Source organism: Schistocerca nitens, chromosome 8 (assembly GCF_023898315.1).
Source record: "Schistocerca nitens isolate TAMUIC-IGC-003100 chromosome 8, iqSchNite1.1, whole genome shotgun sequence".
In the NCBI taxonomy this organism is placed as follows: Eukaryota; Metazoa; Arthropoda; class Insecta; order Orthoptera; family Acrididae; genus Schistocerca; species Schistocerca nitens.
In genome coordinates, this window is record NC_064621.1 from 622,396,201 (window position 1) to 622,419,795 (window position 23,595).

The following is a 23,595-nucleotide window of genomic DNA, read 5'->3' on the forward strand; positions in this document are numbered from 1 at the left end:
ATGGTGCGGCTTGATGGTGACGGTAGCAGCCTGGAGGGCCTCCGTGACTGCCGTGACTAGCACTGGCAGTTGTTGGAGCAGGGCAGAGAGAGCCCAGAAGGGCTCCCAGGTCTGCGGCTCCTGGTCCTGTTGATGGTGCAGGTACAGCCGCAGCGGCGGGCGCGGAGGCGGCCGAGCGAGGCGTCGCCGTCGCGTCCGTTCGCTGGACCGTGCGCCCAGCAGCCTGCGGCGCGGGAGTGTTGGGTGGACGGGCAGTGCGTCGTCCACCCTGGTGGTGGTCAGCCTGGGAGGCAGCCTGTGGGGCTGACGAGCCAGGCGCGGTGGATGGTGCAGTCGCGTTCGAGTCCCGTTGCGGAAGTGGCGGGAAGGCCACTTGTCGTCTCGTGGTGGCGTCAGCGGACTCCCCCTTGGTGGCGGAGGCGTAGCTGGTGCCAGGTTGCACCTTTCTGGCAGGTGCTGATCGTCCGTTCTGCCGTGGGCGGCGTCGGAATGCCGCGCAGCCTCTGTAGCTCGCCACATGTGGCTCGCTACAGTTGCAGCACTTTGGCGCCTCCTCTCTCTTCTTCGTGCAGTCCCGTCTCTGGTGGAAGTCGGCGCACTTGACACAGCGGGCCGGCATGGAGCAGTAGCGAGCCACGTGGTCAAGGCCCTGGCAGGAGAAGCACTGGGCGCGCCTCCCCTTGGCCTTGAGCGGCTCCACTTCCACCCCAATCCGGGCCACCATCTGCAGCTGGAAGATTTTTCGGTTTTCGAAGTTGTCTGGAAGGACAACTAGGAAAAGAGGCATGTCTCGCCTCGTCCTGGGCGATTTCATGATGGTCACGGAGCTGGCCATGTAGCCCAGCCCCGCCAGTTCTTCTTTGAGGTGCGAGGGCTCCATTTTCAGTGGGAGGCGGCGGAAAACCACCTTCACCTGCTTCACAGGCTCTGCATTATGCGTAAAGCAGTGTAGCTTGTCGGTCTCAATGATCTTCATGGGTGCTCGGTAGTCATCCATGGTGGCGGTCGAAACCCGGTATAGGTCTCTCCCGACACATTTGACCTTGGCAGCGGACGCAACTGTCTCAAATTTATCAAGGAAGGACTTGTAAGTGTCCGTCCATGAGACAGTTATCGGCGGTGGGGCGGGTGCCCGCCTCTTGGGTGGCTCAATGGCCTCCATGGCCTCTGGCTCGTCGACGTCGATGAATGAGTTCGTCGTCGGGAGCGGCTGCACTGTCTGCAGCCGTTTGGCCCGAGCAGTGTGTCGCCGCTTCGGGACGGTGAACCCATCGTCTGGTGTCTGGTCCGCCTCAGTGGGGGCAGGGTCGTCTGCCATCTTCTGCTTCTGGCTCCTCCTGCAAACAGACTGAGAGAATGTGGAGGAGTCGTCCACCTCTATTGCTGCCGGCCTCTTCCTGGAGGGCTGCGGTGTTGCCGTGGCTTCCGCCTCGAGCAGGTCGCCAAGGTTGGCCTCCAAGATAGTGTCGTCACGTGGCAGGACGGTGACGTCTTCTCTCGTCACGCCTGGCGGTACAGTTTCCAGTATATCTGTGGCCTCTTCACTGGAAGAGACCGGAGTGGCAGCCAGCAGTGCACCAGTTTCTTCTGTAACTGTGACTGGTGTCGTCTGTATTCAACACGCCTGTCAGGGTTCCCGACGGTACTCGTTCCTCTTCATTGACCATGTAACCGAGTGACTTGAGGTACTGGTGGAACAAGTGGAGAGCTCGTTCGTCGGCAGCTCGTTCCCGGTAATCAGTATCCCGTGACATTCGGTGCAGGATGACGTACAATTGCGCCGCTGTAAGCGGGCCTGTTTCCCTAGAATATGCCGTCTCGTGGTCCATTGTCGGTTGCTGCGTCGTCGTACGTGGGGGGCCGGATGGGGCCGCAGACGGGGCGGACTCGGTCGCCCGAGCCCGTCCCGTCTGGCGGCGATCCCCCGCACCCTTCGCTTGAGTAGCGCGGTCCTGCTTGCACTGCATCGCTGACTCGAGTGGCCGCCTCGAACTGCGGTCGTGGCCTCCTGGTGTTCCCTTCTCAGTCCGCGCCCGTGAGTGGCGCTCCCCTGCCACTCTGGACGTTCCCTATTCCGTTCGCGCCCGCTCTGGCCGCCTCGAACTGCGGTCGTGGCCTCCTGGTGTTCCCTTCCTGGTCCGCGCCCGCGAGTGGCGCTCCCCTGCCGCTCTGGACGTTCCCTATTCCGTCCGCGACCGCTCTGGCCACCTCCGACTGCGGCTGAGGCTTCCTGGTGTTCCCTTCTTGGTTCATGCCCGCAGTGTGCGGATGTCTGAGGCTCGTTGTTGGTGTTGGAAACATATTTTCTCTGGTATTGCTTCAGCAGTTCAAATGCCGGATTCCCGGTTAATCAGGTTTTGTGCCATCTTTATCTCTATAGATTCAGTGATGACACTATGCCAGAACCTTATCTTTACGATTGCTCAAAATATTTTGAAGTAAACTGTGAGGACGGCCATCTACAATACAAAGTTTGAAACAATATTATTCCGAGAATGTTGTCGGCTTCTACTATATTTTCCCCATGAAAATACAGGGACCCCTGAAAAGCTGTGATAAACTAATCAGCAGTTTCTTAAATACTGTAACATGGGTGGGCCTCAGTATGTAAAACCCGACTATATTTAAATTTCTTGAAGAAATTACGGGGAAGTATGTTGTCTTCAGTATCTAAGCTTTGATTTAATGACACCCATTTAACAAAACATTTTGATACTGGGAATGTTTTACACATTTAAACACACGTCTATACTAAAAGAACATAAGCAGAATATCGAGTGACATGTGAAATACACTTCACAACAGTTTAAAAATTTTATTTATTTATTTACTTAGATACTTTTTTTGGCGAAAGGAGAAGAAGAAAACCACTTTCGTTTGTCTCATTTATTGTGCTGCAGCCTGCACGACATCAAAGTCCCCACTCTGTGCAATCTAATAGTATGTGGCATTGCAAATTTTATATTAAGCTTCTTAACTAAGCTACACTCCTGGAAATTGATTTAAGAACACCGTGAATTCATTGTCCCTGGAAGGGGAAACTTTATTGACACATTCCTGGGGTCAGATACATCACATGATCACACTGACAGAACCACAGGCACATAGACACAGGCAACAGAGCATGCACAATGTCGGCACTAGTACAGTGTATATCCACCTTTCGCAGCAATGCAGGCTGCTATTCTCCCATGGAGACGATCGTAGAGATGCTGGATGTAGTCCTGTGGAACGGCTTGCCATGCCATTTCCACCTGGCGCCTCAGTTGGACCAGCGTTCGTGCTGGACGTGCAGACCGCGTGAGACGACGCTTCATCCAGTCCCAAACATGCTCAATGGGGGACAGATCCGGAGATCGTGCTGGCCAGGGTAGTTGACTTACACCTTCTAGAGCACGTTGGGTGGCACGGGATACATGCGGACGTGCATTGTCCTGTTGGAACAGCAAGTTCCCTTGCCGGTCTAGGAATGGTCGAACGATGGGTTCGATGACGGTTTGGATGTACCGTGCACTATTCAGTGTCCCCTCGACGATCACCAGTGGTGTACGGCCAGTGTAGGAGATCGCTCCCCACACCATGATGCTGGGTGTTGGCCCTGTGTGCCTCGGTCGTATGCAGTCCTGATTGTGGCGCTCACCTGCACGGCGCCAAACACGCATACGACCATCATTGGCACCAAGGCAGAAGCGACTCTCATCGCTGAAGACGACACGTCTCCATTCGTCCCTCCATTCACGCCTGTCGCGACACCACTGGAGGCGGGCTGCACGATGTTGGGGCGTGAGCGGAAGACGGCCTAACGGTGTGCGGGACCGTAGCCCAGCTTCATGGAGACGGTTGCGAATGGTCCTCGCCGATACCCCAGGAGCAATAGTGTCCCTAATTTGCTGGGAAGTGGCGGTGCGGTCCCCTACGGCACTGCGTAGGATCCTACGGTCTTGGCGTGCATCCGTGCGTCGCTGCGGTCCGGTCCCAGGTCGACGGGCACGTTCACCTTCCGCCGACCACTGGCGACAACATCGATGTACTGTGGAGACCTCACGCCCCACGTGTTGAGCAATTCGGCGGTACGTCCACCCGGCCTCCCGCATGCCCACTATACGCCCTCGCTCAAAGTCCGTCAACTGCACATACGGTTCACGTCCACGCAGTCATGGCATGCTACCAGTGTTAAAGACTGCGATGGAGCTCCGTATGCCACGGTAAACTGGCTGACACTGACGGCGGCGGTGCACAAATGCTGCGCACGCAGCTAGCGCCATTCGACGGCCAACACCGCGGTTCCTGGTGTGTCCGCTGTGCCGTGGGTGTGATCATTGCTTGTACAGCCCTCTCGCAGTGTCCGGAGCAAGTATGGTGGGTCTGACACACCGGTGTCAATGTGTTCTTTTTTCCATTTCCAGGAGTGTATTTTTCATCGAGAAAAGGTTATTTTTATTTTATGTTGGAAAAAAAGGTGCATTTGCGTGTAGACATTACAGCAGCGTTCACACAAATGAAAACCCACCACATCAAGTGCCAACATTGTTATAAGAATAAGTGAGATAAGAGTCGATCCAGAACACCTCATTGCAAGAATCTGTAAAAAATTATTTGCTTTTTAATGTAGAAAAACAGTGTCAATAATATTCATAAGATATTTGCATCCCAGCTAAAATTCTGGTGACGAGGGAAACAGAAGCCAAAAAAGGGAATGCCCCGTTTTCTTTACTAGAAGAATTCCAGTCGGCAGGTGTATTTCTACTGTTCGCTGACAACAGAGAAACAGGCGACAATGAAATTAAATTATTCTGCGTTGTCGTTCTTTCATAGCACAGTTACGTCGAGTCATCCGAGTTACTCAGTTCATCGCTCCATGTTTAAAGGAAAACTCTTTGTGCCCGTGTGCCGTGTTTAAAGTAAAAAGCTTTTCGCTCATGTGTGGTGTAGTACGATTGGAACTGGATACAGTCTTTCCTTCTTTCCTTTTACAATTTTTTCTTTTGTTTTGACTGTTGGTTGACAATTTTGTAAGTGCCATAACATGAGCAACAGTGAAAAAAGCAAAAGTGCAAAATTAAGTGTGACAGCATTTCGGAAATCATCGAAGGAAAGGCGAGAACGAGAAGCCAATGTTCTAAAAACGCTTGGCAGAGTACATCAATTTTTCGCAAAAAATTTTGGTATTTCAACTTCGAGTTCAAGTAGTACGGATGATATTTCTGGCACTGCAGCTGTTGTGAAAGAAGTAAGTACAGACGAAACAAAAGTTAAAAATAAAGAAAAGTAAATTGCTCCTGACTTTGAGTTTCACGAAAAACTAAGTGTCGAGTCAGACATTACAAAAAGAAATAACCTCGTTAGTGATGATCCTGCAGAAACAACAATGGACATTCTCTTACAACGTGGCATTAATCAAAATTGTAATGGTGATTTTTCTAATTCAAGAAGATCAACAGGCTATAAAACCAGATATTTGAACAAAAATGTATTCTACCGTAAACTTTTAAATGCTGAATCAACTTTGCGTGATGCTCTAGTAAACTCCTGTAGTACCGTTGCTGTTTTTTGTGCACCATGTAAATTGTTAGGAGGTAAGATCTCGATTGCTACTTATGGTATTGCATGTTAGAAAAATAATTCTAACATTTTATCTGATCATAAGAATTCACTTGAACACAAAAATTCTGAGTTATCCCTCTTAACAATTAAAAAGTCACTTGGAACAATAGATAACCATTGAGACAGAAAAAATGTACTGGCGCAGTGTGTTGAAAAGGGTGTTTGCAGCAGTGAAGAAGCTAACAAGTCGTGGACTTTCCCTCCGTGGACACGTTGAAAGATTCCTTTCATTACATAATGATCAAGTTATGATGTCTCTTGAACTTATAGCCGCGTCTGATCCTTTTCTCGCAGAGCACATTGAACGATACGGAAATCCAGGGCAGGGACATACTTGTTATCTTTCTTCAAAAATCTGTGATGAAATAATAGAATTATCATAAATGAAATAAAATAGGCCAAATATTTCTCTATAATAGTAGATTCTACTGCAGACATTTCACATATTGATCAATTATCTTTCATACTAAGGTATGTGAACGAGAATGGTGAACCTGTTGAACGTTTCGTTCGGTTTTTACCAACCCGGTACACAAGTCCGAAAACTTTGCTCAGGCCGTACTAAGAGTCCTGTCTACAAATTCCATTTATATTACTGACTGTAGAGGTCAGTCATATGACAACGCAAGCCATATTTGAGGAACCTAAATTGGTTTGCAGGCACGCATTAAAGAACGAAATCCGAAAGTGCATTATGTGCCTTTTGCAGCACATTCTTTGAACTTTGTCGGCACTAGTGCTGCAAGCTGTTGTCGGGAAGCATGTTCATTTTTCAATGTAGTGCAAAACCTTTATAATTTTTTTCCTGCTTCTACACAGTGCTGGGATGAACTTCTTTATTACATTAAACCAGGAAGCAAAACAGTAAAAAGTTTATCAAAGACACGTTGGTCAGCAAGAGAGGAGGCGTGTGTGAGTCTGTATGAAAACTTGGAGGGCGTTATCAGTGCCCTCCACACATATTGCCAGTAATACGTTTGAAAACCACTTGTGCGAAATGACGCTTCAGCTTTATTCAATCAACTCAGCAGACTAAAAACAGTATTCATGATGACAGTTTGGACGGACGTACACCAGAGATTTAATAGTGAAAATCTGTAATTGCAAAGTGTAAACATTGATACTAAAATAGTGCATGAATTACATGAATCCCTTGTAGGACTTAGTGCATCTATTCGTGGCATGTACGACTATTACAAAAATAAATCCATGGAGATTGTGACTGGTGTGGACTATGTACACACCTATAAAAGATCACGAAAACACAAACTCTGAAGCAATTTTTCTGACTGGAAGGGAAAAAGATTCGAAACATTTTTCCCAGTACTCGACAACTTGTAAACCGAATTGGTGAGGAGGAAGGAAAGCTATAGAACACTGTTAGACTCCTTCACAGTTTTCAGTAACCTTAACAACAGTTCACCTGACGATATTGCTGAACATGCAGCAAAATTCCAAGCGTCATATGACAGATTTAGAGCCTTCCTTCCCTAATGAATGTGTACATTTCGCGGAACTTCTGAAATCTTCTAAGATTAGTGATATACCAGTCGAAATGATTAATTTTTTACGAAAAGACATTGCACTTAGAAACTGTTCAGCAGAACGCTCGTTTTCGGCTCTTAAAAGACTGAAATCCTACCTACGTTCTACGTTGTCTGAGGAGAGATTGAACGCCTTGTCCATTCTTCACATCGAAGCCTACTTCCTAACTGATAGCCGTCTGTACTACGAAGATATGATAAACGAGTTTTCTGCCGTCAAAGCCGGTGCAAACTTTGCTGACTGATGAGTTTTTTTTATTTATTCATATCAGTTTTAAAAATTTAAGGTTATAATGTGACTTTATTATAACTTAGAGCACATTCATTGGATTTAAAAATTATGTATTACGTGTTTACTTTACAATTGCCGATGGCAGAACGCGGAACGAAACCTCGTTTACATGCAGACGTGACTAAAGGCGCCCGACAATGCTAAACAGTACCAGAATGACCCGGGCCGCTCTGCGCTCTACAGTCAAGTCATACTGATACTGTAGTGTATTACAACTGATGCGCATTCCTGGCGTCTGCTGAAAAGTACAGTCATCGAGGAAACATACGTTATCGGAGAGTACTCTCAGATGAAAAAGTGTTAATAAATAACGTAGTTCAGTTCTGTCGATAAATACGTAAAAGCTTTGCTAATACTGTTAGAAAGAGCTGTAGTACAAAACTTTCAGCCCTTACATGGATTAAAGATATTGTGTACACTTATTATACATTATCTAGCTACACAGACCCTGATACTTTACGCATTAACTATTAGGTTATAAAACAAATTTGATTTTTCCGCACTAGTCTGTAAAATTGTGTAATAGCAAACCCAGTTCTGTGTTTGTTCGTCTGTAATTAGGTATTAGTTCGTGCACCGAAATCTCTATTTCATTTTCATTTCTTACGCTTTCCTATAGATTCACGTATCAATATCGAACGTGTTTCTCTTATCTGCTACACATTCAAGTTATTAGATAGTAAAACAACAGTTTAATTTTAATTTTGAACGCATTTCTGTAAAAGTACGTATTAATTTCTAATGTATGACACGTTCGCTTCAATTTTTAGATCGTAACACAACTTTTTTATTTTCATTTTCAACGGTTTCGTGTAAATGAACATACTAAAAGTGAATAATTAACAAAAATCCGTTTTCTCCTACACGCCCAGCTGAATTTTTAGGCCATAAAAGATAAGTTATTTTCCTTGTGTTCGTTTCTGTTGTCTTTCGACAGGAGAATATGTTAACACAATGCAGTTTTAAGTTTGCTTTATCCACTGCCGTACACCAAGTACAGTTCAGGAACCACATTACATTTTGATTGAGCGCGACTGGGTCGCTGACCCGTCCTTCAGAACAACGAATACGGAAACACCTCACAGCGTTTCCACCCAAAACGGCAATTGTGAAGTGATCGGGTAATAATTATTATTTAAAATAAGTTTTTTTTTGGGGGGGGGGGGCGCATATAATATGGTTTGCCTAAGGGCGCAAAATTTTGAAATCTGCCACTGGACTTACTAACCAATTACAAACCCAAAACCTAATGGCTGAAAGAAGTAGGAAGGAATTTTGAAAATTTAAGAGTCGATATGCACACAATAAGAAACACAACACCTTTAAAAGAATCAATAACAAAAAGGCAGGCTCTCAGGACAGAAGAGAACTTCAAGAACTGCAGGATAGTGGGTACTAGAAGAGATGGAACGACATTCACGAAGAATGAAAGAAGTGTGCTTCCAAATAAAACTGCAGCTGAAAAACAAACAGAGCCAATGTTACTCTATCGAATTCGGCGAAAGGTTGACCCAAAATTTAAAGAAAAATTACTCTGACCTAAATTGGATGTGTTACACCTGGAACACTTTCACCGAACGCTATCACACCGATTCTCGTGTATTTCTATGCCTGTGGCTTACGTTGACTAAAATCTGATCCTTATATGAGCTCATTTTCAGTACAGAGAAAAGCCAGTTCTACAAATGAAGTACAGTTTGTGTGCATGACGACTACCGGTCGTGTCTCACGCTACTGGAACTTTCAGGAGGAAACCGCATGACAGGATGCACAGAGGAAGCATAGATGCTGCTGATCGCCATTTTGAGACTCCGAGGAAGATCCAGTCAGTGGCACGATGAACGTGGGAGCTGAGCTGTGATCCAGTGACCACAGAACGACGGCTGACGAGATGGAATCGAGAACACCGATATTAAACACGGTGTGGGGCGGCGAATAATAATCTGGTGGTCGTTACTTCGTTATGTCGTTATGAAGAGACACTTAAACTGTCTGCGCATGCCTTGTACCTATCTTCAGAGTTTACAAGAGCCTGAAAACTATTTTTGCTATTTTTGCGCTGAGCCAGAAAGCGATGAAGAACGTATTGACCATAATTTCCAGTCTGCAAGCCCATATTACTCTTTGTACTCATTGAAAGAAAATGTTCCTACTTGTTGTTTACACAGCGGGATCAAGAACTATGACTACAAATAAAAGTTTTTAGTTTGTAACTGATTGATATATTCTGTAAATGAAGTATCCTGGACTTTGAACATTTCCACAAGGAAGATACAAGCATGTAGTTTATTCTCTATATTTATACACAAAATGAGTTCAACGCATACGATCTTCGTTGACAGCCACAAACAAGTAACAAACCTTGTAACTAGTTCCTAACGGGACGTCCGCTGTGGCCGAGCGATTCTAGGCGCTTCAGTCTGGAACTGCGCGACCGCTACGGTCGCAGGTTCGAATCCTGCTTTGGGCATGGATGTGCGTGATATCCTTAGGTTAGTTACGTTTAGTAGTTCTAAGTTCTAGGGGACTGATGACCTCAGAAGTTACGAGAGGACGACGGTTCAATCCCGCGTCCGGCCGTCCTGATTTAGGTTTTTCTGGATTCCGTAAATCGCTCCAAGCATATGCCGGGATGGTTCCTTTGAAAGGGCACGGCCGACTTCCTTTCCCATCCTTCCCTAATCCGATGAGACCGATGACCTCGCTGTTTGGTCTCTTCCCACCAAACAACCAAACCAACCTCAGATGTTAGGGCCCATAGTGCTTAGAGCCATTTGAACCAGTTTCTAACAGGAAAATACTTGGAGTACAAGTCTTGGTTGAGGAAGCAACACAGTGAAAGGTTCAACAGTCCACTACTTTGACTACCCAAAAGTGCTTGCTCTCTTTGAGCGGAGCACGTTGGAACAGACTGACAGGTGAGTTATGATCTGCACGAGTTTACAGTCTCTATAGTCTTGCCAAATGAGTCTGACAGATTACCAGCAGGCCCGCGAGCACGCTGCCGATGTCCGCTGGCGGTGAAGGCGGTGTGCGATCGAGGCGGCGCTGCATCCGGAGCAGACTTCTTCTCTTGTCTGGCTGCGTCGTAAACTGCTCGGTCCTAAATACCCGCATGCGGAACTACATTTCCTCCTGATTGGCTGCATGTGGTATTGGCGGATGCAGCAAAAAGTTCCGTGGCCGAAGGGACCTCTCTCGCAGATTTACACGCCCTATGTGCTTCGGTACGGTGTATGTGAAGGCCCTCTGCAGGTCGCGCTGCAAATGGCGGAGTCGGAACGCCGTGCAGTCGCAGGGGCCGACCTGGCAAACAACCTGACGGCGGTGTGTTGCAGCGTGGCGTCGGCGCCTGACTGTTCTTGCGACGCACCAGTGGAATCCACATGCAGAAAATATTATAATATCCCTGATAATAATAGTAATAATAACAATAATAATTCTCGGAGTCAGCACTGTTATCAGTTCAGAGGCGACCTCTGTAGGAAGTTCAAAGTAAAATGGTCTGTCGCCCTGACTTCTGATGACCAAAAGTTAATAGCTCGCGTTAAAAGTGGAAAATAATCTCTCATCTTGTCACTCGCTTTTGTCAATACTACTGGCGGCACATAAACAGTTACTTCCGTGAAATGAAAGTGATCCAGGACAATGTACAGTCCTCGCGTGTTGATTCTCTATTCTTATCGAAAACGCATTCAAGTCTGCCCCGCTCTGACGTCATCCGAGGCACAACGCACACAGACGTTTGACTTATGCGAACAGATTGATACCTCGGTGCGAATTTTTCTTCCCACTGCCTCGCTGGCTGTATCTACATTAGGGTGCAGCGGACCGCCAAACGGAATGTGTGCTATCAGGCGCCCTAGTTAAAGGTGGGAATATCAAAAGGGCGACTTTCTCGGACACGTATTAATTAAATGCTCTTTCGTTTAGCAATTCACAATCTTCTAGATTTTTATATAAACAGAGTTAAGTTTGCTTTAGTTACTGACAACGTTTTAACTCGACTGCATTTAAACTTTGCCAGTTGGAATTTTTATAACGGACTGACAGTAGAACATGATCTCCGAACTGCCTTTTTAAGATTCCTGGTAACGACTGTTGTTTACAATACACTCTTGAAACTTTGTGCAGTTGTATTATTGGACGAATGTAATCGAGTGGTTTAATTATTACTTTCTGTTACAAATACAAATGATACTTAATCTACCACGAATAAGGACGTTTTCGTTCCTAATTTGATTTTTACTAAATAACTTAAAACCTAATACAGGAAGCTTATTTGTGTCACATATTTAACATTTTTGCATAAACTGAGTCTACATAAGAATTTTCAGCAATCTGAGTCTAATATTTAGTGGCTTCAGTTTCTTGTAAAACGTCGATTTTAACCAAAATATTGCTCTGATCAAGATGAGACCTGTCACTTTTAATTGTGACACACATTTAGCATACTCCGAACAATTTTTAATTTTGTAGTTTTATGCCTGTTATTCAGCTCCACTTCTTTTTTTCTAAAGATCATATGTTGTGCCTAACATACTCATTCTGGACCTTACAATGTTAACAATATACTTAAGCTTACACTGTCGAACTTTGAAAAAGTTATTTTTATTTTTAATTTCACTCTTAAATTATGGTGCAGTCCTTCGTATGTTAAGCAAAGGTGCGTTAGGATGACGTGGAGCCGGTAGTAGTGAACTGGGGTAAACCCTGGCACACTCTCTCACCTTTGTACCTCTTACAGCGATACAGCGTTTGTTTCGTCTCAACAGGCCCTCGTAGAAGGCGAACACCGTGACGAGATCGTAGGACTGTTCGATTGGCTCCGACGAACATACGGTTGACGACAGCTGGCATCGGGGCAGAGTGTGGTCTGAACAGTTGGGAAAAGACTACTGGGAAGTGGGTTGAGATTGCGACGAATAACCCCTTTTAATGATATTCTCTTAAAATTGAATCGAGCCCCACGCTGGGCGCCATTTTAATGATATTCTCTTAAAATTGAATCGAGCTTCACGCTGGGTGCCATTTTAACGAAATTCCTGGAATGAATGATTTGAAATTTCGTAGAAATAAAAAAAAAGGAAATAATTTTATTTCTTGCTTAAAAGTTAATTTGCCTTAGTGCGAACTTTGTTGTAGAACCACTCTCTTCATTACGTGTGGTAATAGAAAAACAAATTTTACTTTCTTAAGGATTACGTACATTTAAAGGAAATTATTACGTGCACTCATATTAATTGGATAGTACTATCTGGATAAGAACTGAGTCTCTTAAATCATTCGGCCTTGGCATACACTTTCCAGAATGCAGTGGGTTTTTCTTTTTGTGAAATATTTTTACTGACTTTTATCCCGGCACTAGCCATAGAACACAAGAATATTTTAATTAACAGAAAATGTCTTAATTATTGCCAAGCCGACATTTATCACTGATCAAACCTACTACATTACGCATGTGATTTATAGATGATGTGGGCATGCTCATTTACATAAATAATTCACACTTTTAATGAATACTAATATATTTAGCCCAAACAACAAGTCAACTCACATTAATTCGTACGCTTTGATTAAAGGCGGCAAAGTCCCGACAGATACAAAAGAAGTACATCTTAACTCTGCTGGATAACCACGATGCATACACAACCTTTAGTGCCCACAATGCGGGTTAATGAATCAGGCGCGTCTAATGGGCGCGAGCGTAGCTGCACATCGCGTCTGCTAGAGCGATCAAGGATTAACACTTCCTCACTTCTTCCTCACTTCAGCTGCTCTGTCCACAACTGACCCTTCCTCACTCTAGCGGCTCTGTCCACACAACTGACCCTTCCTCACTCTAGCGGCTCTGTCCACACAACTGACCCTTCCTCACACTAGCTGCTCTGTCCATACAACGACAGAGAGTCTCCACATGCCAAAGATAAACAACGGCACGACTATTACGATTATTAACATTTCTTTGTAAATCGATTTCTAGCAAATATCGCTGATACCGCAAATACTGACACTTTTACATTCACATAATAAATATAGAAATTTCCTATCCTAAATACAGAGAAATGTTACAAAAAAATATAATAAAAATAACAAACTTATTTCATACCACATTCAGTAATATTAAGATATATATATATAACTTGCCCAGATCGGCGTATATGTTACAAATAAATTGTGAAAATGCCAGGGAACGTTACATTGCCCCCTGGCAGCATTTGGCAAAGAGGTTTTACACTTTGACACAATGGTGCCAGTAACGTTCTTTACACCTCTGTATGTTTTATGGAATGGCTCTTGTAATTAGCCCCAGGATTATATAAGTACATGGCTCCCCCATTTGGGCGTAGGAAACCAGGAAACCAGGAAACCAGGAAACCAGGAAACCAGGAAACCAGGAAACCAGGAAACCAGGAAACCAGGAAACCAGGAAACCAGGAAACCAGGAAACCAGGAAACCAGGAAACCAGGAAACCAGGAAACCAGGAAACCAGGAAACCAGGAAACCAGGAAACCAGGAAACCAGGAAACCAGGAAACCAGGAAACCAGGAAACCAGGAAACCAGGAAACCAGGAAACCAGGAAACCAGGAAACCAGGAAACCAGGAAACCAGGAAACCAGGAAACCAGGAAACCAGGAAACCAGGAAACCAGGAAACCAGGAAACCAGGAAACCAGGAAACCAGGAAACCAGGAAACCAGGAAACCAGGAAACCAGGAAACCAGGAAACCAGGAAACCAGGAAACCAGGAAACCAGGAAACCAGGAAACCAGGAAACCAGGAAACCAGGAAACCAGGAAACCAGGAAACCAGGAAACCAGGAAACCAGGAAACCAGGAAACCAGGAAACCAGGAAACCAGGAAACCAGGAAACCAGGAAACCAGGAAACCAGGAAACCAGGAAACCAGGAAACCAGGAAACCAGGAAACCAGGAAACCAGGAAACCAGGAAACCAGGAAACCAGGAAACCAGGAAACCAGGAAACCAGGAAACCAGGAAACCAGGAAACCAGGAAACCAGGAAACCAGGAAACCAGGAAACCAGGAAACCAGGAAACCAGGAAACCAGGAAACCAGGAAACCAGGAAACCAGGAAACCAGGAAACCAGGAAACCAGGAAACCAGGAAACCAGGAAACCAGGAAACCAGGAAACCAGGAAACCAGGAAACCAGGAAACCAGGAAACCAGGAAACCAGGAAACCAGGAAACCAGGAAACCAGGAAACCAGGAAACCAGGAAACCAGGAAACCAGGAAACCAGGAAACCAGGAAACCAGGAAACCAGGAAACCAGGAAACCAGGAAACCAGGAAACCAGGAAACCAGGAAACCAGGAAACCAGGAAACCAGGAAACCAGGAAACCAGGAAACCAGGAAACCAGGAAACCAGGAAACCAGGAAACCAGGAAACCAGGAAACCAGGAAACCAGGAAACCAGGAAACCAGGAAACCAGGAAACCAGGAAACCAGGAAACCAGGAAACCAGGAAACCAGGAAACCAGGAAACCAGGAAACCAGGAAACCAGGAAACCAGGAAACCAGGAAACCAGGAAACCAGGAAACCAGGAAACCAGGAAACCAGGAAACCAGGAAACCAGGAAACCAGGAAACCAGGAAACCAGGAAACCAGGAAACCAGGAAACCAGGAAACCAGGAAACCAGGAAACCAGGAAACCAGGAAACCAGGAAACCAGGAAACCAGGAAACCAGGAAACCAGGAAACCAGGAAACCAGGAAACCAGGAAACCAGGAAACCAGGAAACCAGGAAACCAGGAAACCAGGAAACCAGGAAACCAGGAAACCAGGAAACCAGGAAACCAGGAAACCAGGAAACCAGGAAACCAGGAAACCAGGAAACCAGGAAACCAGGAAACCAGGAAACCAGGAAACCAGGAAACCAGGAAACCAGGAAACCAGGAAACCAGGAAACCAGGAAACCAGGAAACCAGGAAACCAGGAAACCAGGAAACCAGGAAACCAGGAAACCAGGAAACCAGGAAACCAGGAAACCAGGAAACCAGGAAACCAGGAAACCAGGAAACCAGGAAACCAGGAAACCAGGAAACCAGGAAACCAGGAAACCAGGAAACCAGGAAACCAGGAAACCAGGAAACCAGGAAACCAGGAAACCAGGAAACCAGGAAACCAGGAAACCAGGAAACCAGGAAACCAGGAAACCAGGAAACCAGGAAACCAGGAAACCAGGAAACCAGGAAACCAGGAAACCAGGAAACCAGGAAACCAGGAAACCAGGAAACCAGGAAACCAGGAAACCAGGAAACCAGGAAACCAGGAAACCAGGAAACCAGGAAACCAGGAAACCAGGAAACCAGGAAACCAGGAAACCAGGAAACCAGGAAACCAGGAAACCAGGAAACCAGGAAACCAGGAAACCAGGAAACCAGGAAACCAGGAAACCAGGAAACCAGGAAACCAGGAAACCAGGAAACCAGGAAACCAGGAAACCAGGAAACCAGGAAACCAGGAAACCAGGAAACCAGGAAACCAGGAAACCAGGAAACCAGGAAACCAGGAAACCAGGAAACCAGGAAACCAGGAAACCAGGAAACCAGGAAACCAGGAAACCAGGAAACCAGGAAACCAGGAAACCAGGAAACCAGGAAACCAGGAAACCAGGAAACCAGGAAACCAGGAAACCAGGAAACCAGGAAACCAGGAAACCTGGGCAAAACTGTGCCGGAGCCCAGCCATCCCAGTTGGTTTATAGTCCATATTAACAGTTTTTCATTTGAAGTATTTTTGCAGTTTGTCACAAACGGGTTTACACAATTACACAATATCACTATTTTTCTTGTGATACACTACAAGGTCACTTGTCCTAGGATATATCAATTACGGACGTACATAGTACATGTTCAATGTTTATCAAAATGAAGTCATTAATATGTTATTCAGTTTATGTAAACATTTCAAAAGCCAATAATGTATTTGATGAGCGGTGGGGTGCGGCGCTCGGCGCGGCGCGCTGACTTCGTGTAGGTCACCGCCCCATCGTTGACAGCTACGGCGCGTACGGGCGTGGCTGTCTGGTCTGCTACGGGCTGCTGTGGCCGCTGCATAGCTGCTATAGCCGAACGCGTTGGATACCAGCTCGCCCGTGCGACGTCTTCTTGCGGTGCTCCAGGAAACATGCAACAAGTTCACAAACAGTATACTATCCGTATTTCCTGCTGTGGGAAAGAACGCACACAATTAGTGGTAGTTATTACTCAGTAGGCCTTCACTAGTCTGGTTCGCACAAGGTTTCATTGTCACAGTACACTTTTATGGGCACACAATATTTTCCACCGTCATGACTTGTCATTAGTCACACGCTCTTTCCTAGCGTCCCTTTACATACAAAAAGTTAAAATTTGACACTAGGTTTATCCACCGTCCGTTATCGGTTCACTGTTCGTGTTGTGCTAGTTCTTTATCAGTGACTGTCACTGTCTGTTTCTGCCGCACAATACTACACTTTTGTTAAAGTTTATTTATTTCTATTTACAATGTCCGCTGCTGAATTTGTTTGCAACAGCACATTCGTAACCTTTTACCAGAGTGTAAGATTTACGTACATACAATCAACGTCCTACGTAACCACAGTGAAGTCTCTGTAGGCGAAAATTTACTTGGACCGTATCTGGCTAGCTCTTTCTTATTGATTGAATCTGCACATGCTTCAATTGAAGCTTCTTTGTGAGTTTCTTTACGCTACATAAATTTACAACAAGGTTGCCTCCCGTGGTGCTCTCGGGTCACTACTGGGTGCATTATTTTGTGATAACACTAGTGAGATAATAAAGTTCTCAGGGCCTTATATTACTAATATTGTTCCGGGTTCAGATCTGTCAATCTGACAGCTACACATAGATACACATAATATAAAGGATTGTGCCAAGAAATATCTCAAATTAAACACAAATTAAAAGAGTACATAACACAAATATCCACACACATGAAAAAAGTCAATCATATTCTTATAACTATACACTCCTACACTAGTACACCTTATTAATGTTCATTGTTTACAAAGGAACGGTGTCCGCATAGGACTATTAGTCTTTTACTGTAGGAATGCTTTTACATCCTTACGCGGATACAGTCCCCGTACTCTCCCTGAGTGGGGATCTGCTAAGAGATAGCTACACTCATGTGGCACACTTACTACTCTAAAAGGTCCATTATACACCAATTGCCACTTGCTATTCTGTTTCAAAGATGCCGAGGACTTAGGATGATTGCGTAAGAGCACCAAGTCCCCAACATTAAATGTTTGGTTATTCGTTACATGTCGATTATATTTTTCCGTCCTTTTCTGGGCGCACCTGGTAAGGTTGCATCCCGCTTTTCTTATCTTCTCTTCCTTAGGCTCAGGAATGACTGGGACCTTAGGCAAGGGTGCCAGCCACTCGTTCAGAGCTCGATTATTAGTCATTAATATCTCATTCGGTGGATACCCCGTAGAAGCATGCGGGGTTGCGTTGTGAATTTCGACAAACTTATGTATCATATCTGGCCACCTTGTGTGCTTATATGCAATGTATAACCTGCAAAATTTATTTAACTCTCCAAATACTCTCTCTACTAAACTTGCTTGTGGGTGAAAGCGGGAAATTAGTATACGCTTTATATCTTGTTCATATAAATAGTTTTTCCAGGTATGGCCTGTAAAATATGAAGCATTATCCGATATTATCGCTTCAGGCTTACCTACTTGTATAAAATATTCTTTGCCTAACCATTTCACTATTCCACGAGCAGTGGCTGATTTAAGGCAGTATATTTTTAAATATTTTGAAAAGAGGTCATACACCGCTAAAATGTACTTCAATCCACCCCTGGCTCGTGGGTAGGGTCCTGCTATGTCTATAGATACTAATTGAAGTGGTCGATGAGGCACAATAGGATGCAGTTCAAACCTTGTGGACTTATTTTGAAACTTAGCCTTTTGGCACAGAGGACAAGTCCTGATAATGGTGCGAGTCTGCTGGCTTATCCCTTTAAAATAACAGAATTTGGATAAAATCCTTATTGTTTTGCCTATCCCAGCGTGACCCCATGCTAAATGCGTGTGCCACACTACAGCTGGGATAGCCTGTTGTGGTATACACACGACTCCGTGGTCATTTGACACACTTGTTTTATAATACAGAATATTATCTACTAATTTGAAATTCTGAACACTTTTAAGATTGGTTCCTTCTTTAATTTTGCTAATTATATCTCCCCAGATCGGATCAGTTTCCTGCAATATAGACATATTCTTACACATGTGTAAAAAGTCCCTCCTATGTACTTTATCTTGTACCAAGAGTATTCGATATTCCTCCGATTGTTCTAAAATATTTGACATTGAGGATTGCCCTAGTGGAAGCCTCGACAAAGCGTCTGCCACAACATTATCTTGTCCCTTTAGGTACATGATTTTAATTTTATATTCCTGTAATGCTAACCTCCATCTTAGCAAGCGGGTATGGTATAATTTGCAAGTCATTAAATAGCTCAGAGCCTGGTGGTCACTGAATACTTTGACTTCCTTAACCATAGATATAGTAGTTAAATTTCTTTACCGCCCAGACCACTGCAAGAGCCTCTAATTCGGTAGCAGAATATGCTCTCTCGCAGCTGCTTAGTGTGCGGCTGGCAAACTCGATTATTTTTACTGTTGTGGGGTCGTTGCTCCTTTCCCACTGAAATAAACAAGCACCCAGACCGTATGAACACGAATCTGTCGCTATACAAAAATCTTTTGTCATGTCTGGGTGTCGCAATATGTTTGCATTCACCAAGGCGTTTTTGATAGCGTCAAATGCGCGTTGACATTCGTCTGTCCACACCCAGTGCGCATTTTTACGCAACAGGCTCAATAACGACTCGTTATTCATTAATTGGTTCGGGACAAATCGTCTAAAAAAGGATGCTAGACCTATAAATGCCTTGAGCTGTTTCTTAGTTCTAGGACTAGGAAACCCACGAATTGCATCAAGTTTTTTGTTGTCAGGTTTGATGCCTTGTGGTGTTATTATGTGACCTAGGAATTTAATCTGATTACGTCCAAACTTGGATTTATCAAGATTCGCTGTTACCCCTGCTTGCTTAAACCTTTCTAAGACTTTACTCAGTAGTTCTACGTGCTCCTCCAAGGTGGCAGTGGCAATCACTAGATCGTCTACATATACTGTCACCCTTTGCAGCAACTCCGGACCCAAAACCGCGTCAAGGGCTGTTATGAAAACTCCTGCACTTACATTTAGGCCGAAAGGTAGTACCCTAAATTGGTAGCTTCTTCCCCCAAATATAAATGCAGTATATTGTCTCGACTCGGGTGTAAGTAGAATTTGCCAGAAAGAACTTCTCATATCAATAGATGTCAAATATTGCACTCCATGGAATTTTCGAAGTTGCTCATCAAGGTTTTCCGGATGAGTCCTGACAGGTACAATGATTTCATTTATGTCTCTTGCATCCAGTACTAACCGTACCTGTCCGTCAGCTTTTGCTACCGCCACCAATGGACTACTATAAGGGGACAAAGACGGTTCTATTATTCCCCACTCGATCAGTTTTCTTATTTCCTTAGCTACTATTTCCTTCTTGGACCAAGGAATGGAGTATGAGGCTCGACAGTAAGTTTTGTGAGGCTTTACCTCGATCTTGTATTGATATCCCTTAACAACTCCTGGTCGTTCAGAAAATACATCTGCATAATTAGATAATAACTGTACTATTTCCTTCTGTTGAATTGAATTTAAATTTTCGGACTGTGATACTTTGTTCACTAATATATCCATATTCGCCTTTGATTGATCACCTTGTACGTCAGGATAATAGAGATTCTGCCCTGGACAATAATTGTCTAATTGTAGTATCGATTGATTCCTACATTTTATATTTATGGCGTTACAATTAGGTACAGGTACCTCTTCAGATCTAAGCATGGAAAATTCTATTCTCCTACCAGCATTCATCAAACTTAATTTTCCCCGAGAAAGGTCTATTATTGCGTCCCTCTCTCTCAAAAAATCTACCCCCAAAATGCAGGCTACCTTTAAACCCTTTACTACCAGGAATGAGCTCGTTATGGCTTCTTCCCCTATATACATCTCTACCCGCACTTGGAGCTTAATTATTTGTCGCTGTGCACTTATGGCTCCAGTGACTCTACAATTATTCACGGGAAAGGTCAGCATACGCCTTTCCTTCCCCAGTACCTTGAATAAGTCCATACTCATAACACTAACAGTAGCACCTGTATCTATGACCACTTGCACATCAATATTGTTAATTTTAACTTCTATTATCACTTGTACATTGTCCTTGTGTTCCTTTATGCACGTGGATGGTTCGGTTATTAATTCATCTCCCATCTGTACCCCGTCATTATACCTAAGGATACAGATTGTTTTCGGTGTTTTGTTTTGTGTCGGGCTGCTCTCACTCCAAACCGTAGCCGACGATGGAGAGCGTATCTCGGCCGCATCTAGTTTGTTGAATTATTGCTAGTGGATGGGCGTGGCTGCTCTGTGTCATTGACCTCCACTATGTGCACGTTGTGTTGCGTCGGCCGCCACGGCTGCGCAATTGGCGCATTTTGTGGTGGCGGTCGGTTATTGTCATATCTATCACTGTTTTGCCGGTCCGGACTGGGCCTCTGGTTCTGTGGCCAAGTTCGGTTTGCATCATAAGTATTAGTGTTGTACGGCCCCCTGGCATTTTTCCATCTATGACTGCTTGGTGGGCCTGTTTCATACCGGTCATCGAACCTCCTTTTCCTATCATTATTCCCCGGTGGTCTATTTCCGTTCCGGTCTCTATCTCTATTTCCGTTTTGTGTATACCCTTGTCTCCTATTATTACCTCCGCCGTTTCTATTACTGGTTAGAGGCGTGTTATTTCTACCATTTCTATAACTATTTCCGTTACTTCTAATCTGTTCAGAGGCCGCCTTAATGTCCTCCTGAATCAGGTCAATTGCGTCCAGAATAGACAAGAAATGTTCCATATCATTTTCGGGCACGTGTATAAGCTTTTCCTTTACATCTATCGGCAAGTGTGATTTCAAAAGTCTGATCAAATCCCGAGATGAAATCTGTTCGTCCCAGTAACGGGTCTTATTAATGTACTTCTCAAAATATTTTCGCAAATTGCCTAATCGTGGAGAATACGGCTCTGGATTATATACTTCCTTCCGTAATCTCTCCTGAATACATGTTGACCAATATTTGGCCAAGAATGCCTTTTCGAATTGCTCATATGTATCGCAACTGTCAGCTGCTTCGGTTGCCCATAACGCAGCATCTCCCTGTATGTAAGACATAACAAACTGTATTTTCTGGGTATGACTCCAAACGCTAGGCAAAATGTTTCTAAATCCCTTGATAAACACTACAGGGTGAACAGATTTCTTCTCCGTTGTAAAGATCTGAAACTGTCGGTTCCTAATCAGACTTTCTTCAATCACTACTTTGGAATGACATTTATTTGTTCCGCTTACATCGGTTGCCTGTCCTGTCTTGCAGTCACAATTGTGTACTGCTGTATTTATATGCCTATCATTGTTGGACTTGGCTGGCGTGACATACGCCAGCGCATCGTCTTGCCGCAAACTTAGCTCCATTTCGGCAAGACGGCGGTCCACACTCCGCTGCCACAGCGGAATGTCCTTTTGCACTATCTTTTTAAGATCTTGCACATCCGCAGTAGAATCCATCTCTCTGGCCTCAATTGCGGCGTGCACTTTCTCATCTAATTCCTTTATGAAGTTACGTTCTACTTTGTGCACATGTTCGATCACTTTGTTCTCAATTACGTGGGTTGTGTTAAGTTCTAGTTGTTCGACCCTATTAGTCAGGACACTGACTTCCTCTACGATATTGGCATTAGCCATTTGAATACTATTTAGTCCTTCGCTTAATGCTTGCACCGTTTTGGGCATGGTTTCATATTTTTGTTTCAAGTTAACAATGTCACTTTGCATAACTTCTAAAGCTTGCATCAACTGCAAGTCCCTCTCATGCATGCGTCGGTCACGCTCTGCTTGTTTGGCATCACGTTCTTTATCACGCTCTGCTTGTTTACATGCAAATTCAGCTACCAATCTCTGGTCACGCTTTGCTTGTTCGGCATCACGTTCTTTATCACGCTCTGCTTGCATTTGTACAAATTCAGCTTGGAAAGTGATCATGCGCTCAAACATATCTTTTAATGATTGCACTTCTGACATCACACCACTCTCTGGTCCGTGCCCAGTGCTTGCGGATGGCTCACTATTTACGCTATCAACTGAATCACTGGGTGGCAGTGGCAACATTTCTTGCCCTTCTGCCCCCAGATTCTCACATTGTACTTCCTGAGCTACGTCACTAACATTACTTTGTGTCCCATTTTCTAACTCGGTATCACTATTAACTAACTGTTGCTCATTATCCATGTTGATATCTTTCTGACTACGCAATCTAACCATAGTAAACAAAAGAAATAAAATCTGAACTAAGTATCCTAACACTTCAGGTTTCACTCACATAAGCACACAAGAAATGGACATTACCCAATACATACGTACTATATACTACAATGACTAACTACTTAAATGTCCTGTTATTTTAAAACAAAGTACTAACAACAAGCACACCACTAATGATCCGAGGACACTGCACGGAGGCTACTTTACTACCTACAGGACAACTACACTGTAGCTTTACCTTTTGGTGATCTATCTTGGGTGCTGCTGCCCCCTGATATTGTGGAAGGTTATTAATTTTTCAAAATAATGAGCTCTCTGCTTCAGCTCCGGATACATAGTGTTCTCATGCAAAAAATCATACACAGGTATTACCACACAATATTGGTTAAGCAATACATACAGTACATGACAAAATTATTAAATGTCCTGCAACAAAGTTCGACTATATTAATTCCCTAGGTATCTCAAGGGTATTTCGTGGCCACTGCATATTCTGGCCCCACGCTGGGCGCCATTTTAATGATATTCTCTTAAAATTGAATCGAGCCCCACGCTGGGCGCCATTTTAATGATATTCTCTTAAAATTGAATCGAGCTTCACGCTGGGTGCCATTTTAACGAAATTCCTGGAATGAATGATTTGAAATTTCGTAGAAATAAAAAAAAGGAAATAATAATTTTATTTCTT

At 44.3% G+C, this 23,595-nt stretch overlaps 1 protein-coding gene across 1 annotated transcript in view; it reads left to right on the plus strand.

Annotated features, from left to right (window-relative positions):
- Positions 1-1,864: 1,864 nt before the first annotated feature.
- The window catches only part of LOC126199702 (myrosinase 1-like), a 66,148-nt gene continuing 44,417 nt past the window's right edge, over positions 1,865-23,595 (plus strand). Inside the window, exons 1-2 of the mRNA XM_049936629.1 lie at positions 1,865-1,941; positions 4,407-4,459. Coding sequence (XP_049792586.1) covers positions 1,865-1,941; positions 4,407-4,459 — 130 coding nt within the window. The remainder of the gene's footprint in view (positions 1,942-4,406; positions 4,460-23,595) is intronic.